The sequence below is a fragment of the Ranitomeya variabilis genome, chromosome 6 (assembly GCF_051348905.1).
Source record: "Ranitomeya variabilis isolate aRanVar5 chromosome 6, aRanVar5.hap1, whole genome shotgun sequence".
Taxonomy (NCBI): Eukaryota; Metazoa; Chordata; class Amphibia; order Anura; family Dendrobatidae; genus Ranitomeya; species Ranitomeya variabilis.
The window spans coordinates 559,104,102-559,121,090 of NC_135237.1; the positions used below are offsets into that span (position 1 = coordinate 559,104,102).

The window sequence follows — 16,989 nt, forward strand, 5'->3', positions numbered from 1 at the left end:
GCGGTGCACTTGCTTTTTGCGCCGCATGCGTCCCTGCGGCGCCCGCGTCGGGTCGCGGAGGACGCAGCAAGTTGCATTTTTGCTGCGTCCAAAATCAATGAAAAAAAGGACGCATGCGGCGCAAAAAGCTGCGTTGTGCATGTGTTCACATTTGCGCTGTGCGTTGCGGCGGCGACGCTGCGGCGCACACCGCAAATGTGAACGTAGCCTAACACAGTATGATGGCCACCACAAACCCCACACAGTATGATGGCCTCCGCAGCCTCCCACATAGTATGATATTCCCACACAGTATGATGGCCACCACAGACCCCAAACAGTATGATGGCCTCCACAGCCACCCACATAGTATGATATTCCCACAGCCTCCCACACAGAATGATGGTCACCACACAGTATCATTGTCCCCAAACAATATGAATAGCCTCCAGAGCACCCCACACAGTATGATGGCCTCCACAGCCACCTAGATAGTATGATGGCCTCCACAGCCACCAAGATAGTATGATGGCCTCCACAGCCCCCCACGCATAAAGAAAATGAGTTAGAGAACCAGAGTTCCCAGCAGAACAGAGTATTTCAGGAGTGGAGTGGGCTGGTCTTGGTGGAAGGAGCAGTGCCCCCCCAACAGCTTCACAGAGTATTGTAGAAGAGAAGTGCTGAACTTGTGGAAAGTCACCGACTGAGAAGTAGCAAGTTCCTCCCAGCAGCACAGAGTATTTCAGGAGATAACGTTTGCTGATCTTTTAGGACACCATGTAATAAGAAGGTCCACAGCAGCACAGAGTATATTAGTAAAGTGTCCTGATCTATAACCGGGGAAACAAAGTATTGTACTGAAAAAGAGGGGGAAAAACCATATGGGGCAAAATGGTGGAAACAACCCGGCAACTCTGCCATTGTGTTTCCGGCGTTGGTCTCGCGGTCACCGTCACTCGGCGACATGATTCACGATAAACGTCTATTTATATTATTTTATATTTTAGTGATAAAAAATTCTTAGCTCTGTAAAAAATATATTTTTTTTTGTCGCCATTTTCGGAGACCAGAAATATTTTTATTTTTCCGTCGATGGAGCTGTGTGAGAGCGTGTGTGAGAGCGTAGTCATTACGGAGATCTTTCCTTTTACCATTTTATTGGAGGGTGAGACCACAAAAAAAAAATAGTTGTTTTTTTATTTTCCTTATGGGTTAATGTTATTTTTCCTTAGGCGACAGCATAAATACCGAAAATTCTTTTTTTTATTTTTTCTTTCTCCTCTACATGCATGTGATCGTGTTTACAGCGGATCTCTCCAGTCTCGGTCCCTCAGGTGAGACACCTGAGCGGTACAGAGAGCGGAGGCGGCGGCTGCCTCACATGACAGGCGACATTCCTCTCATGAGGTAACTCTGTCACTATGTCAGTGAGGTGACTGATACTTCCCGCCCTTTTCCTCAGCCTAAGGGGTGGGACGCGGACTCATTTACATACGCAGCATCTGATTGGTAGTTTATAAGAAACCATAGGGGAATAGGGGAAAGCCACGCCCATCTAGAGACCTGTAGGCGTTATCGTCATGAGAGTTAGGTGTAGGCCACGCCCTTTTTAGAATGACGATTGCAAACGCCATGTTGTGGGCGTGGTTAGGGCATAGTTGGCATCGTTACTGTAAACAATGTTTCTCGCGGCGGGCGTGGTTATGAGTGGAGTAGGCGGGGCTGGGTGTACAGGTCGGGACCGCCCTGGTTATGCTATCAGTTGAGGAGCGCGGCGGCGGAGGCGGCACAGCACTGGAGGAGATGCAGACGGGTCGGCAGCCGGAGACCGGAACCTGCAGGAGACCGGAACCTGAGGCCTGCACGGATGTCCTCAGGTGTCACACATTACAGCCGTAGGCTCTGCAGTGCCTGACCCCTGGACTCCCGGCTTCCTCCTGCCTTCGGACTCTGAGCATCACTCTTGGTGCCCCCATATGGTTCCTACATAGATCCTTTTGTTCCTTGCAGGGAATCCTTTGGCCCCTTGCCCGTTATCCTTGACCACCATCGAAATCTGCCTCTGAGGTGTGGATTCTTTACCGGAGTATTCAGTTGCTCCCCAGGAAGTGTTAATGGAGGACGCGTCACCCCTGGAATTCTATGGAACTCTTTCCAGTAGGATGCCGTCATTATTTTGCTATATTGTGTCCGTTTCCTTGGTGCCCACCTGGATGGCAGATGAGGGGCAGGAGTAACCTAGGGGCTGCCCATTCTCTGCTGGTGACAGGACACATTATGGACTTGTCCTGATTGCCCAATTTGTGCCAGCCGAAATGATGCATCGGATGCCCGCCTGGTGACAAGTTGCCCTAATCTGCTCCTCCAGCTTTGTAGCTGCTCTTATCCGGCTCTTCTGCAGACATGGAGGATGCACAGCTTCCCTCTGGACTGCTGGAGATCTGTGTCCTCGTAGGACCCCCCATTGATGACCTCAGAGACATAGACAAGGTAGGTTGAGTGGCATACCCCCCCATTAGTGACATCAGAGACATAGACAAGGTAGGTCAAGTGGCATACACCCCCCTCCAATGACATCAGTGTGACATAATAATGAGCAACTAATTTTCTGCATTTCATGCAGAGTCAATCATCAGATGTATATGGGGGTCTCCCGACTCTCCTCCCCGATGGATGGGTGCAGCTTCTCCAGGTAACCAAGCTGCTGCCAGAATTACTGCACTGTCCCCATAGAGAACAGTGATCGCTGATGTTTAACCACTTAAATGCTGCTGGCAATTTATACCAACGGCATTAAAGTGGGGTCCCAATACAGGCGCTTATCGCCCACACGCTGGGCTCTGGCACTGCCATCTCTGTACTCCTGTGATGGCCAGCCTGTGCCTGGGAGTAATGGCACTATAAGGCAATACTCAAGCAATCTGCAGTGTAAGCCATGAAACAATCAAGTCCAGCAAGAGAATAAAAACATATTGCCAAAAGAAATAAATAAAAGAGAACTAGTTTAAATGATTACATTTTTTTACCAAGAGTAAAGAAATAAAACCATACTTGGTATCTCCATGACCGATCTGTCCAAGTATAAAATTATTTAAACTGTATGATAAACACTAAATAAAGAAACAAAATTAATAAAAAAATGTTTTTTTTTTCCAGCTCCTTCTTTAAATGCAATTAAAAAGTGATCGAAATGTCATATTTACCCCAAAATGCTACTAATAAAAACAACAAATCGCAAAGCAAAAAAACGAGTCCTCGTACAGCTCGATCGACAGAAAATTTAAAAACAAAGTTCTGGGCCTCAAAGTGTTGATATTGTTAAAATCCTCTTTTGTTAACTTACTAAAATCTTTAAAAAGTTTCTAAGAGTGTTTAGTGATTAAGGAGGAAGAACCAGGGAATTTCCAGTTTGGACCATTCGTAGTCGGCGACTGATGACATCACTCGGCCACGCCGGTGACCTCTCCTGGTGTGTGATGTTCGTCAGTGATTGGGTGCATGCGTTGGTGGTCGGTCTGAGTCACGCCGGGTGTTTGGAGCGGGCTCAGGAGCTGAGCCTGCATCATGCATATCGGGGGCCAGCTGTATTATACAGCCTACACCTTCATGAAGACACTTGGTGCATGCACAACTTACCCACGCATCTTCCTGGCCGCAGTCTTGCTTCCGATGGAGGACAAACACGGCTGCCTAATTCTCCCATTGTTGGGGTTATCCCTTATTCACTTGCTGAGATCTGCGTACCCCTTTAAATAAATCGTGGTCATGGATGGGGTCGGAGCAGTTCTGATCGGGTGACCGGAAGTGTCGGGAGAATGGGGGCGGTTACATGACCACAGGCAAGTTCCCGATGACTCTGTGAGTTGACATGCTTGCACATGTCACTCCGAATGTATGGAATGTAGACATCCGGCTCAACCTTACACTGCCAAAAAATACATATTTGGCGAAGGCTCCAATATATCCACCCAAGTTCCAACCTTGTTATTGATGTAGCTCCAACAGATTCCACGGCGCTGTCCTCCTCACAAATCGCATAGGAGCCAGTCGGGAAATCGGAGGCCCACTTAGGATTTTTAGGCTGGGGGTCGTGATTGGATAGTGAAGTATTCTGCAAGAGGTGAAGAAATCGGCCTCTTCCTCCAGTTCCTTATTTATGTTTTTCCACCACAGACAGGAGAGCGTGAACTGCTGGAGCCGACCGCGCTGCTTCCTCTTCTGTTTGGGGCACTAGGGTGAGACCAGGAGGTCGCGGGGAGCCGGAGAACGGCCAGGAAACGTTCTGGGACACATGTGGGGCGATTCGCCTTGTCCTGTTTGGTGTGATTGGCTCGCATGCGCTCAGCTGCCTTTTTAATTTTTTTTTCCAAAAAGGCTAAAAAAATTGAGCATGTTGACACTTAGGCCGGCGTCACACTTGGCGTAAGACAATACGCCACGTATTATACGTCCGTACTATGGCCGTAATACGGAGAAATGTTCCCAAAATAGTGATCCGTAGGCAGGGTGTGTCAGCGTATTTTGCGCATGGCATCCTCCGTATGTAATCCGTATGGCATCCGTACTGCGAGATTTTCGCGCAGGCTTGCAAAACCGACATCTAATGGATTTATGTGCTCAAATGTTCGGGAAAACATATATACAGTGTGTGTCATTGAGACACATATATACAGTTAGGTCCATATATATTTGGACAGAGACAACCTTTTTCTAATTTTGGTTATAGACATTACCACAATGAATTTTAAACAAAACAATTCAGATGCAGTTGAAGTTCAGACTTTCAGCTTTCATTTGAGGGTATCCACATTAAAATTGGATGAAGGGTTTAGGAGCTTCCGCTCCTTAACATGTGCCACCCTGTTTTTAAAGGGACCAAAAGTAATTGGACAATTGACTCCAAGGCTATTTCATGGACAGGTGTGGGCAATCCCTTCATTATGTAATTCTGAATTAAGCAGATAAAAGGCCTGGAGTTGATTTGAGGTGTGGTGCTTGCATTTGGAAGGTTTTGCTGTGAAGTAAACATGCGGTCAAAGGAGCTCTCCATGCAGGTGAAACAAGCCATCCTTAAGCTGCGAAAACAGAAAAAAACCCATCTGAAAAATTGCTACAATATTAGGAGTGGCAAAATCTACAGTTTGGTACATCCTGAGAAAGAAAGAAAGCACTGGTGAACTCATCAATGCAAAAATACCTGGGCGCCCACGGAAGACAACAGTGGTGGATGATCGCAGAATTATCTCCATGGTGAAGAGAAACCCCTTCACAACAGCCAATCAAGTGACCACCACTCTCCAGGAGGTCGGCGCATCAATATCCAAATCTATCATAAAGAGAAGACTGCATGAGAGTAAATACAGAGGGTTCACTGCACGGTGCAGCCACTCATAAGAATCAAGAAGAAAAAGGCTAAAAAACATCTAAAAAAGCCAGCACAGTTCTGGAAGAACATTCTATGGACAGATGAAACCAAGATCAACCTCTACCAGAATGATGGAAAGAGAAAAGTATGGCGAAGGCGTGGTACAGCTCATGATCCAAAGCATACCACATCATCTGTAAAACACGGCGGAGGCAGTGTGAGGGCTTGGGCATGCATGGCTGCCAGTGGCACTGGGTCACTAGTGTTTATTGATGATGTGACACAGGACAGAAGCAGCCGAATGAATTCTGAGGTGTTCAGAGCCGCCATACTGTGTGCTCAGATCCAGCCAAATGCAGCAAAACTGATTGGTCGTCATTTCATACTACAGATGGACAATGACCCAAAACATAAAGCTAAAGCAACCCAGGAGTCTATTAAAGCAAAGAAGTGGAATATTCTTGAATGGCCAAGTCAGTCACCTGATCTCAACCCAATTGAGCAGCATTTCACTTGTTAAAGACTAAACTTCAGACAGAAAGGCCACAAACAAACAGCAACTGAAAACCACCGCAGTGAAGGCCTGGCAGAGCATCAAAAAGGAGGAAACACAGCGTCTGGTGATGTCCATGAGTTCAAGACTTCAGGCAGTCATTGCCAACAAAGGGTTTTCAACCAAGTACTAGAAATGAACATTTTATTTACAATTATTTAATCTGTCCAATTACTTTTGGTCCCTTTAAAAACAGGGTGGCACATGTTAAGGAGCTGAAACTCCTAAACCCTTCATCCGATTTTAATGTGGATACCCTCAAATGAAAGCTGAAAGTCTGAACTTCAACTGCATCTGAATCGTTTTGTTTAAAAATTATTGTGGTAATGTCTAGAACCAAAATTAGAATAATGTTGTCTCTGTCCAAATATATATGGACCTAACTGTATATATATTCTGTATTTATATTTCATTCAGCGCGATATCTGTGAACAGCCGGTAATTCAATTGCCGGCTTTTAATTTCTCCTGCACAAACCCGACAGGATATGAGACATGGTTTACATACAGTAAACCATCTCATATCCCCTTTTTTTTTTGCATATTTCACGCTACTAATGTTAGTAGTGTGTATGTGCAAAATTTCAGCGCTGTAACTGCTAAAATAAAGGGTTAAATGGCGGAAAAAATTGGCGTGGGCTCCCGCGCAATTTTCTCCGCCATAGTAGTAAAGCCAGTGACTGAGGGCAGATATTAATAGCCAGGAGAGGGTCCATGGTTATTGGCCCCCCCGTGGCTAAAAACATCTGCCCCCAGCCACCCCAGAAAAGGCACATCTGGAAGATGCGCCTATTCTGGCACTTGGCCACTCTCTTCCCACTCCCTGTAGCGGTGGGATATGGGGTAATGAAGGGTTAATGCCACCTTGCTATTGGAAGGTGACATTAAGCCAGATTAATAATGGAGGCGTCAATTATGACACCTATCCATTATTAATCCAATTGTTTGAAAGGGTTAAAAAACACACACACATGATTTAAAAGTATTTTAATGAAATAAACACAGCGGTTGTTTTAATATTTTATTGCTCTCTCAATCCATTTGCAGGCCCTCGCTTGGCAAAATAATAAACGCACAAGATACATACCCTCTGATGTCCGATCACGTCCCACGAGGTAATCCATCTGAAGGGGTTAACTAATATTACAGGCACGAGCTGCGATAAACCACTCGCTCGTGCCTGTAATCCCCGGGTGCTGAAAGGAAAGCTGGATCTGTACTTACATTGAGTCGCGGTGATGCGCCCCTGCTGGATGTTCTCATGAACTGCAGCCTGGGAACTTTTTCCCACGCTCCAGGTCATATGAGGACATCCACCAGGGGGCGCATCACCGCGACTGAAGGAAATGTAGGTCAATGACCTACATTTCATTCATTCGCCGGGGAATTACAAGCAGGAGCACACCGCTGCATTAGCAGGGCTCCTGCCTGTAATATTAGTTAACCCCTTCAGATGGATTACATCGTGGGACGTGACGGGTCAGCAGAAGGTATGTATCTTGTGCGTTTATTATTTTGCCAAGCGAGGGCCTGCAAATGGATTGAGCGAGCAATAAAATATTAAAACAACCTGTGTGTTTATTTCATTAAAATACTTTTAAATCATGTGTGTGTGTGTTTTTTAACCCTTTCATACAATTGGATTAATAATGGATAGGTGTCATAATTGACGCCTCTCCATTATTAATCTGGCTTAATGTCACCTTACAATAGCAAGGTGGCATTAACCCTTCATTACCCCATATCCCACCGCTACAGGGAGTGGGAAGAGAGTGGCCAAGTGCCAGAATAGGCGCATCTTCCAGATGTGCCTTTTCTGGGGTGGCTGGGGGCAGATGTTTGTAGCCAGGGAGGGCCAATAGCCATGGACCCTCTCCTGGCTATTAATATCTGCCCTCAGTCACTGGCTTTACCGCTCTGGCGGAGAAAATTGCGCGGGAGCCCACGCCAATTTTTTCCGCCATTTAACCCTTTATTTTAGCAGCTACAGCGCTGAAATTTTGCACATACACACTACTAACATTAGTAGTGTGGAATATGCAAAAAAAAAAAGGGGATATGAGATGGTTTACTGTATGTAAACCATGTCTCATATCCTGTCGGGTTTGTGCAGGAGAAATAAAAAGCTGGCAATTGAATTACCGACTTTTCACTAACACCGCTGCGTATTTCTCGCAAGTCACACTGCTGGTCCGTGTGGAATCCATATTTTTCTCGCCCCCATAGACTTTCATTGGCGATTTTTTTTTTTTTGCGCAATGCACTGACAAACGCAGCATGCTGCGATTTTGTACGGCCGTAGAAAGCCGTATAATACTGAACCGTAATATACGGCTGATAGGAGCAGCCCCATTGAGAATAATTGTGCCGTTTATTTTGCGACTTTTACGGACGTAATTTCTGCGCTCTTACGTCCGTAAAACTCGCCAGTGTGACGCCGGCCTTATTTGGAAAATGGCAGCAAAAAAAGGCATCATAGGAGCATGGGCCTAAGTCACTTGTGGATGGACTTGTTGGTCACCCCCTTGGACTGTCAATCCGTTGTCCTCATCTCTGTTCTGGCCGACTGTGCAAAAACAACCATTCCCATCCCCCATAGCCCCACTGGGGGAAAAAGTAGGTTACAGGTCTCAGAAAACAGTGAAAGAAACCAAAGATATTTTTTTGCAAAGTTCACTTTTTTTAACCACTAAATTCTATATAGAGCACTATGCAAATTTAGTATCGCTGCAATGATACTGACCTGAAGAATTGCGCTGCCTGATTATGTTTACCACATAATAATCCCTGCAAAAAAAATGTCAGAAGATAATTTTTTTTATTTTTTTTACCATTCCACACTTTTGGATTTTTTTCCCTCTATCTTTGAGCATGGTGAAGTGAACTGACATCATTCAAAACTACTACTCCTTCCTTGTACAAAAAATGTAGGGTTCTTAGAAGAAGCAAAAGGAAAAATAAAAAAACAGAAAAACCATGGCTGGGTTATGGGGGGTTTATTCTCTGGAGTAAGAGTCCATATTTCCCTGACTCTCTGCAGAGGTGTCACGGTAGTCCCTGCTTGTCCTTGTATTTTTCACCCCGTCCTTTTGTCTGTTGCCCATCCTGACCACTACCAGACTACCATTTATGACCGTACTCTGCCTGTGGCTAGTCTGATCGTCATTGCTGTCTGCTTCATTGGTAATGTGTTCTGTGTCTTTGTGGTGGTCCGCAACTTTGAGGAAAACTACTTGTAAGACGCGGAATAGACGCAGATAGTTATTTGGCTTTCCAAGCTTCTCTTAAAGGGTTGTTCCACTATTGTGATATTGTGTCAGACCCCACCAGTCTCATATAGATTGGCTTATCCTAAGGCAGTGTTCCCCAACTCCGGTCCTCAAGAGCCACCAACAGGTCATGTTTTCAGGATTTCCTTAGTATTGCCCAGGTGATATTTGCAGTACCTGCACAGGCAATAATTCCATCACCTGTGCAATACTAAGGAAATCCTGAAAACATGACCTGTTGGTGGCTCTTGAGGACTGGAGTTGGGGAACACTGTCCTAAGGATAGGTCATCAGTATCAAAGTAGTGGGACAACACTCTTAAGCTGTGTTACTTTCCAGCTAGGGGGCACATGGGATATCATGGCGCTCGGGAAGGGAATAGTTGCCTCATAGAGTGGTGAATTCATCTAAACCCTTATTTTAACGATTGACAGAGGATCGAAACGGTGTGTTTAAAGGGGCAGTACAAAACAATTGACACAATGCAAGAAATCCCACCAAGGACAATATCTGCAAGGAGTCTTTGCTCGGGTTTTCTCCGGTTTCCTCCCACACTCCAAAAACATTCTGATAGGGAATGTAGATGGTGAACCCCAGTGGGGACAGTGCCGATAATGTCTGTAAAGTGCTGTGGAATTAATATAAAAGGAAGTAAAATAAATAACTATCAAACATCTGGTCAGGCCCCTGTCGATTTCTGGTGGCCCTGATCGACTTTACCTTCCCTGGAGTGATGATCTGCATATCACATGCATGTGACCGCTGCAGCCAATCACAGTCAGCAAGTCACCTCTCAGGCCTTTGGCTGCAGAGGTCATAAACACATGATCAACACGTCCTCATTGCAGGGCAGTTAAAGGGGTTGTCTACCCCCGAGTACATTTTTCAGCAAACTGTCCTGCTTGTTGAATACTAACGGTGTGTGATGTGTGCCGGTCTGCCAATATGCGAATAGTTAGGACTCTGCAAACCACACTGCATGGCAAACATTTTCTCAAGTGAGATAGGGGGGATTAAAAAAAAAGAAGTCAACGAAGGCCAACATTACCACTAAAGCAGCGGTGCAGCGGATTGTCCTGGTGAGTTTTATGCATTCCCAGCTTTGTGACTCTTCTTCAAAAAAATCTTAAACAGTCTCTTTAAAGTTGCTCATTGTTTCTGTGGAAACTTTTGATGTATCACATCGGAAACATTTCCATGTGATGAACACATTCATTCCCTTGTTCTCATGAGGAATGGAGGGATTAATCGAGAAGCAGCTCCAAGGGCGTCCACTGTGTTCATGAGACATCATGCCATCTATGGTACATCTTATTCAAGAGAACGTGATGCCATCTTCCCTGGTGGTCTTGGGCAGTGATTCCATCTTCCCCGGTAGTCTTGGGCACTGATTCCATCTTCCCTGGTGGTCTTGGGCACTGATTCCATCTTACCTGGTGGTCTTGGGCACTTATTCCATCTTTCCTGGTGGTCTTGGCCACTTATTCCATCTTCCCCGGTAGTCTTGGGCACTGATTCCATCTTCCCTGGTGGTCTTGGGCACTGATTCGATCTTCCCCGGTGGTCTCGGGCACTGATTCCATCTTCCCCGGTGGTCTCGGGCACTGATTCCATCTGCCCCGGTGGTCTCGGGCACTGATTCCATCTGCCCCGGTGGTCTCGGGCACTGATTCCATCTGCCCCGGTGGTCTCGGGCACTGATTCCATCTGCCCCGGTGGTCTCGGGCACTGATTCCATCTGCCCCGGTGGTCTCGGGCACTGATTCCATTTTCCCTGGTGGTCTCGGGCACTGATTCCATCTTCCCCGGTGGTCTCGGGCACTGATTCCATCTTCCCCGGTGGTCTCGGGCACTGATTCCATCTGCCCCGGTGGTCTCGGGCACTGATTCCATCTTCCCCGGTGGTCTCGGGCACTGATTCCATCTGCCCCGGTGGTCTCGGGCACTGATTCCATCTGCCCCGGTGGTCTCGGGCACTGATTCCATCTGCCCCGGTGGTCTCGGGCACTGATTCCATTTTCCCTGGTGGTCTCGGGCACTGATTCCATCTTCCCCGGTGGTCTCGGGCACTGATTCCATCTTCCCCGGTGGTCTCGGGCACTGATTCCATCTTCCCCGGTGGTCTCGGGCACTGATTCCATCTTCCCCGGTGGTCTCGGGCACTGATTCCATCTGCCCCGGTGGTCTCGGGCACTGATTCCATCTGCCCCGGTGGTCTCGGGCACTGATTCCATCTGCCCCGGTGGTCTCGGGCACTGATTCCATCTTCCCTGGTGGTTTAGAGGGGTAATCTCCTCTTAATATTGCATCATTGACTGTGATGGTAGAAACTGATGCCGGGAGGGAATTGATATTCCTGTGGGATTTAGGGGCGCACAGTTGTCTCTATAGTCAGGCGGCGTACCTCCAGAAAGTTTTGCTGAATTCTTATAGCCAGGGAACCTGCGGGCAGAGGTAGATTATCAGTAAGAATCCATGTAGCTCTTCCCTTGTTCTCTATTCACAGAAAATGTATAATCTTCTAAACGAAGACGATAGAACAGTCTCATTAATTCATCTCTCTATTGGTATTTAGTTGCCAGTAACAAAAGTTACCACAAACCTCAAAACTGTGGAAACAAAGGGGAACCATGGTTAGGATTGTGAAACGGCAAAAGGTTTTAGTTTTTGGCAGCTGAAAATGAGAAGGTTAAGGGTGAATAGTGAACAATAGAAGTAACATTGTTTTGTTTGCACTGAAGAAGCCCATGAGAGTCCTATGGATAGCCCCTAGATTTTTCAACAGGCAGATGCCATATAAATATTTTTCTTTTTAAATCAAGGCTCTGTCTGAAAATCTAAAAAAAAAAACAACAAAACCCTGCAACTTACACTAGGGCTGGAGTCACCCCAACGTATGGCATTGGATGGGATATGTTAATGACCCTCGGCTCCTGCGAGAGTGCCCAGTGCCCTGCTCCTGTGCTCTTATCCTCTCACACAGACGATCGGATCACAGCTGCAGAGGAGGCGGAAAATAATTTCTCCATCTCCTCTCCTGTTGGCGTATATCGCACCGCACTCAGGGGATATCAGAGTGCTCTGCGTTTGGTCACTCGCACCCATAGACTTATACGGGTGCAAGTCAGCCGAGTCTGGCTGAGATTCAGTATGAGAAAATAATCGCAGATCTGAGCTGCTACATAGAGTAACACTGGACTCAGATGTTTTATCGCACAGCCATCAGCCATGTTGTACGGTAGTGTGACTCCAGCCTAACAGCAAGGTACAGTGAGGGGTTAATTTTCATGGTACCACAAGCACCATAAATAATATCTAACTACTATAATACTGCCCCCTATGTACAAGCATATCACCACTATAATACTGCTCCTATGTACAAGAATATAACTACTATAATACTGCCCCTATGTAGAAGAATATAACTACTATAATACTGCCCCTATATACAAGAATATAACTACTATAATACTGCCCTATGTACAAGAATATAACTACTATAATACTGCCCCCTATGTACAAGAATATAACTACTATAATACTGCCCCTATGTACAAGAATATAACTACTATAATACTGCCCCTATGTACAAGAATATAACTACTATAATACTGCCGCTATGTACAAGAATATAACTACTATAATACTGCCCCTATGTACAAGAATATAACTACTGTAATACTGCTCCTATGTACAAGAATATACCTACTATAATACTGCCTCTTATATACAAGAATATAACTACTATAATACTGCCGCTATGTACAAGAATATAACTACTATAATACTGCCCCTATATACAAGAATATAACTACTGTAATACTGCTCCTATGTACAAGAATATACCTACTATAATACTGCCTCTTATATACAAGAATATAACTACTATAATACTGCCCCTATATACAAGAATATAACTACTATAATACTGCTCCTATGTACAAGAATATAACTACTAGAATACTGCCCCTATATACAAGAATATAACTACTATAATACTGCCCCTATGTACAAGAATATACCTACTATAATACTGCCTCTTATATACAAGAATATAACTACTAGAATACTGCCCCTATATACAAGAATATAACTACTATAATACTGCTCCTATGTACAAGAATATAACTACTAGAATACTGCCCCTATATACAAGAATATAACTACTATAATACTGCCCCTATGTACAAGAATATAACTACTAGAATACTGCCCCTATATACAAGAATATATCTACTATAATACTGCTCCTATGTACAAGAATATAACTACTAGAATACTGCCCCTATATACAAGAATATAACTACTAGAATACTGCCCCTATATACAAGAATATAACTACTATAATACTGCTCCTATGTACAAGAATATAACTACTAGAATACTGCCCCTATATACAAGAATATAACTACTATAATACTGCCCCCTATGTACAAGAATATAACTACTATAATACTGCCCCTATGTACAAGAATATAACTACTAGAATACTGCCCCTATGTACAAGAATATATCTACTATAATACTGCCTCCTATATAAAAGAATATAACTACTATAATACTGCTCTTATGTACAAGAATATAACTGCTATCTATCTTGGTGCCCTGTATGTACATGATTATGGCTGTATATATATATTTTTTTTTGCTGTGTGTCTACCCCTCACTTGTGCAGTCAGCATCCATGTGTAAGTTTAGCACTTGGGCATAGTGAGAACTCGTCTGGCCACATTCCGGCTCGGTGCTGTGGTGTTACATTTTCTTTGTCTTTTCTGTAAACTTGTAGTTTGAATTAGTGCAGTGTAATTTTTTTTTTTTTTTTTTGTTTAACCCTTGTCAGGGCTGGGGTGCTCATGGAACAGATAAGACGAAGCTGTGAATAGCATGAAGAGCAAAAACTGTCTGTGCTTTGTAGACTTCGTGGCAGTGGGGCAGCCTTTGGCAGTCTCATCGGCACCACATCATAGCCTCACTCTAGACAATAAACTGCAACTTTCCCAAGATATTACACACTGTATTATCTGATTACCACCAACTCACAATTTTGCTCTTTAGGTAGCATCACACATGCCCATTCATATGTTCCCATCTTCTTAACTGGAGCACCATGCTATTAGGTAGCATCACACATGCCCCTTCATTTGTTACCATCTTCTTGACCGGAGCACCATTCTGCTGGGTAGCATCACACATACCCATAAATATACACCCATCTTCTTGACCGGAACACCCATGCTATTAAGTCGCATCACTTGTAGAAAATTAAATCCGCTTTCAATGCACCTTTTTAGGAAATGGAGCAACCCTCTAAGCCCTTGCTACAAATGTATCCACTTTGGAAAGCAGATGCACAAATCCCCCCTTCCCCGTTCTGATAATTTGCTACAATGTATCACACAGAATGTTGTCTTTAGTGACTGGGATAAAGGACGCATGGGGCAATAACTGCTAGTGTAAACAGTATTCCATAGACTCCTCTCCGGAGAAACCTCACGCCCAGTGTGCTCCCTGTACCTTTACTAACTGCCCATCGTGCCCTCTCGCCCCTCCACCCGCCTGCGCTATAATGCTAAATTACCAGGCATGCCTACTAAACAAATACTGATCACTGGGTACATACACCGCTCCAATAAACAGTTCTGCACCTCGTGAGCGTCTGACTGTGACCTGAACAGGATGTGACCCATGGAAGGACGAGTTCAGCTCCGCAGCGCGGCTTCTGACTCAACCCCATAATAATTGTTACCACTGAGCACTTCACGGACCGACCGATGAGGCACGTGGAAACTGTGGTTATTCACTGTATATTGGCAGCTCACATGACTTGTGACTTGGAAAAGGTAGAACCAAACAAGTTTTGTGTATCGGTTATAATATATCCCCTAAAAAGATTTCTGGTAAAATGCTGAAACTGCTGAAGTGCGGCTTTATAGAAGGGATGGCCCCTTTAATTAACCTTAAAGTTTCCTGAAAGTCGGTTTGAGAAATTTATGGTTTAGACAATATTATAAAAAAAACAAAAACCAAAAGCTATACAAGTGCTTCTTGCTAAATTAGAATATCATCAGAAAGTAATTTTATTTCGGTTCTTCAATTCAAAAAGTGAAACTCCTATATTATATAGAATCATTACACACAGAGTGATCTATTTCACGTGTTTATTTCTGTTAATGTTGATGATTATGGCTTACAGCCAATTAAAGCCCAGAAGTCATTATCTCCGTAAATTAGAATACTTTATAACACCAGCTTGAAAAATTATTTGAAAATCTGAATTGTTGGCCTACTGAAATGTGTGTTCAGTAATTGCACTCCATACTTGGTCGGACTCCTTTTGCATCAATTACTGCATCAATGCGGCGTGGCATGGAGGAGATCAGCCTGTGGCACTGCTGAGGGGTTATGGAAGCCCAGGTTGCTTTGATAGCAGCCTTCAGCTCGTCTGCATTGTTGGGTCTGGTGTCTCTCATCTTCCTCCTGACAATAGATTCTCTATGGGGTTCAGGTCAGGCGAGTTTGCTGCCAATTAAGCCCAGTGATACTGTTGTGTTTACACCAGGTATTGGTACTTTTGACAGCGTGGACAGGGGCCAAGTCCTGCTGGAGAATGACATTTCCATCTCCATAAAGCTTGTCTGCAGAGGGAAGCATGAAGTGCTCTGAAATGTCCTGGTAGACGGCTGCGCTGACTTTGGTCTTGATAAAACCCAGTGGACCAACACCAGCAGATGACATGGCTCCCCAAACCATCACTGATTGTGGAGACCACATACTAGACCTCCAGCAGCTTGGATTGTGGCTTCTCCACTCTTCCTCCAGACTCTGGGACCTTGATTTCCAAATAAAAAGCAAAATGTACTTTCTTCTGAAAACAACACCTTGGACCACTGACAACAGTCCGGTTCTTTTTCTTCTTGGCCCGGGTAAGACGCTTCTGGCTTTGTCTATTCGTCATGAGTGGCTGACACAAGGAATGTGACACTTGTAGCCCATGTCCTGGACACGTCTGTGTGTGGTGGCTCTAGAAGCAATGACTCCAGCAGCAGTCCGCTCCTGGTGAATCCATTACTGAATGGCCTTTTCTTAAAGGGAACCTGTCACCACGTTTTTGCAAGATGGGATAAAAATAGCGTCAATCAGGCTGGTCTGGTCAAAAGGGCGTTGTCTTCCCCCAGATTTTGCGTAGTTTTCCGTTGGTGGCGTAGTGGTGTGCGCATGCCCAAGGTCCCGAATCCTCTGCCAGGGGATTTAAAAGAGCGCGCTGTTCGTTTTCATTGGTGATCGGTGGGCGCGGCCATCTTCCTTTGGCCGCGCGTGCGCAGAAGCGGCGCTCTGCTGGCCGCGGCTTCAGGAAAATGGCCGCCGCGATATCCATCTGCGCACGCGCGGCATCCCGCGGCCATTTTCCTGAAGCCGCGGCCAGCAGAGCGCCGCTTCTGCGCACGCGCGGCCAAAGGAAGATGGCCGCGCCCACCGATCACCAATGAAAACGAACAGCGCGCTCTTTTAAATCCCATGGCAGAGGATTCAGGACTTTGGGCATGCGCACACCACTACGCCACCAACGGAAAACTACGCAAAATCTGGGGGAAGACAAGACGCCCTTTTGACCAGACCAGCCTGATTGACAGGCGAAAACGGAGACTTTGCAAAGGTATTTCGGCAACTTAGGTGGGTAATAAACGCATAACAAACACACTAATGTAATGCCCACCTCTGCCCCTATTTAACGCTATTTTTATCCCATCTTCCAAAAACGTGGTGACAGGTTCCCTTTAACAATCCTTTCCAGGCTGCGGTTATCCCGGTTGCTTGTGCACCTTT

At 45.2% G+C, this 16,989-nt stretch overlaps 1 protein-coding gene across 2 annotated transcripts in view; it reads left to right on the top strand.

The window, feature by feature from the left end:
- The first annotated feature begins 1,739 nt into the window (after positions 1-1,739).
- The window catches only part of DENND3 (DENN domain containing 3), a 59,730-nt gene continuing 44,480 nt past the window's right edge, over positions 1,740-16,989 (top strand). Inside the window, exon 1 of one of the 2 annotated variants that reach the window (XM_077271312.1) lies at positions 1,740-2,469. In XM_077271312.1, the coding sequence (XP_077127427.1) occupies positions 2,383-2,469 (87 nt within the window). In that variant the 5' untranslated portion in view covers positions 1,740-2,382. The remainder of the gene's footprint in view (positions 2,470-16,989) is intronic. The other variant, XM_077271313.1, reaches the window with a different exon arrangement.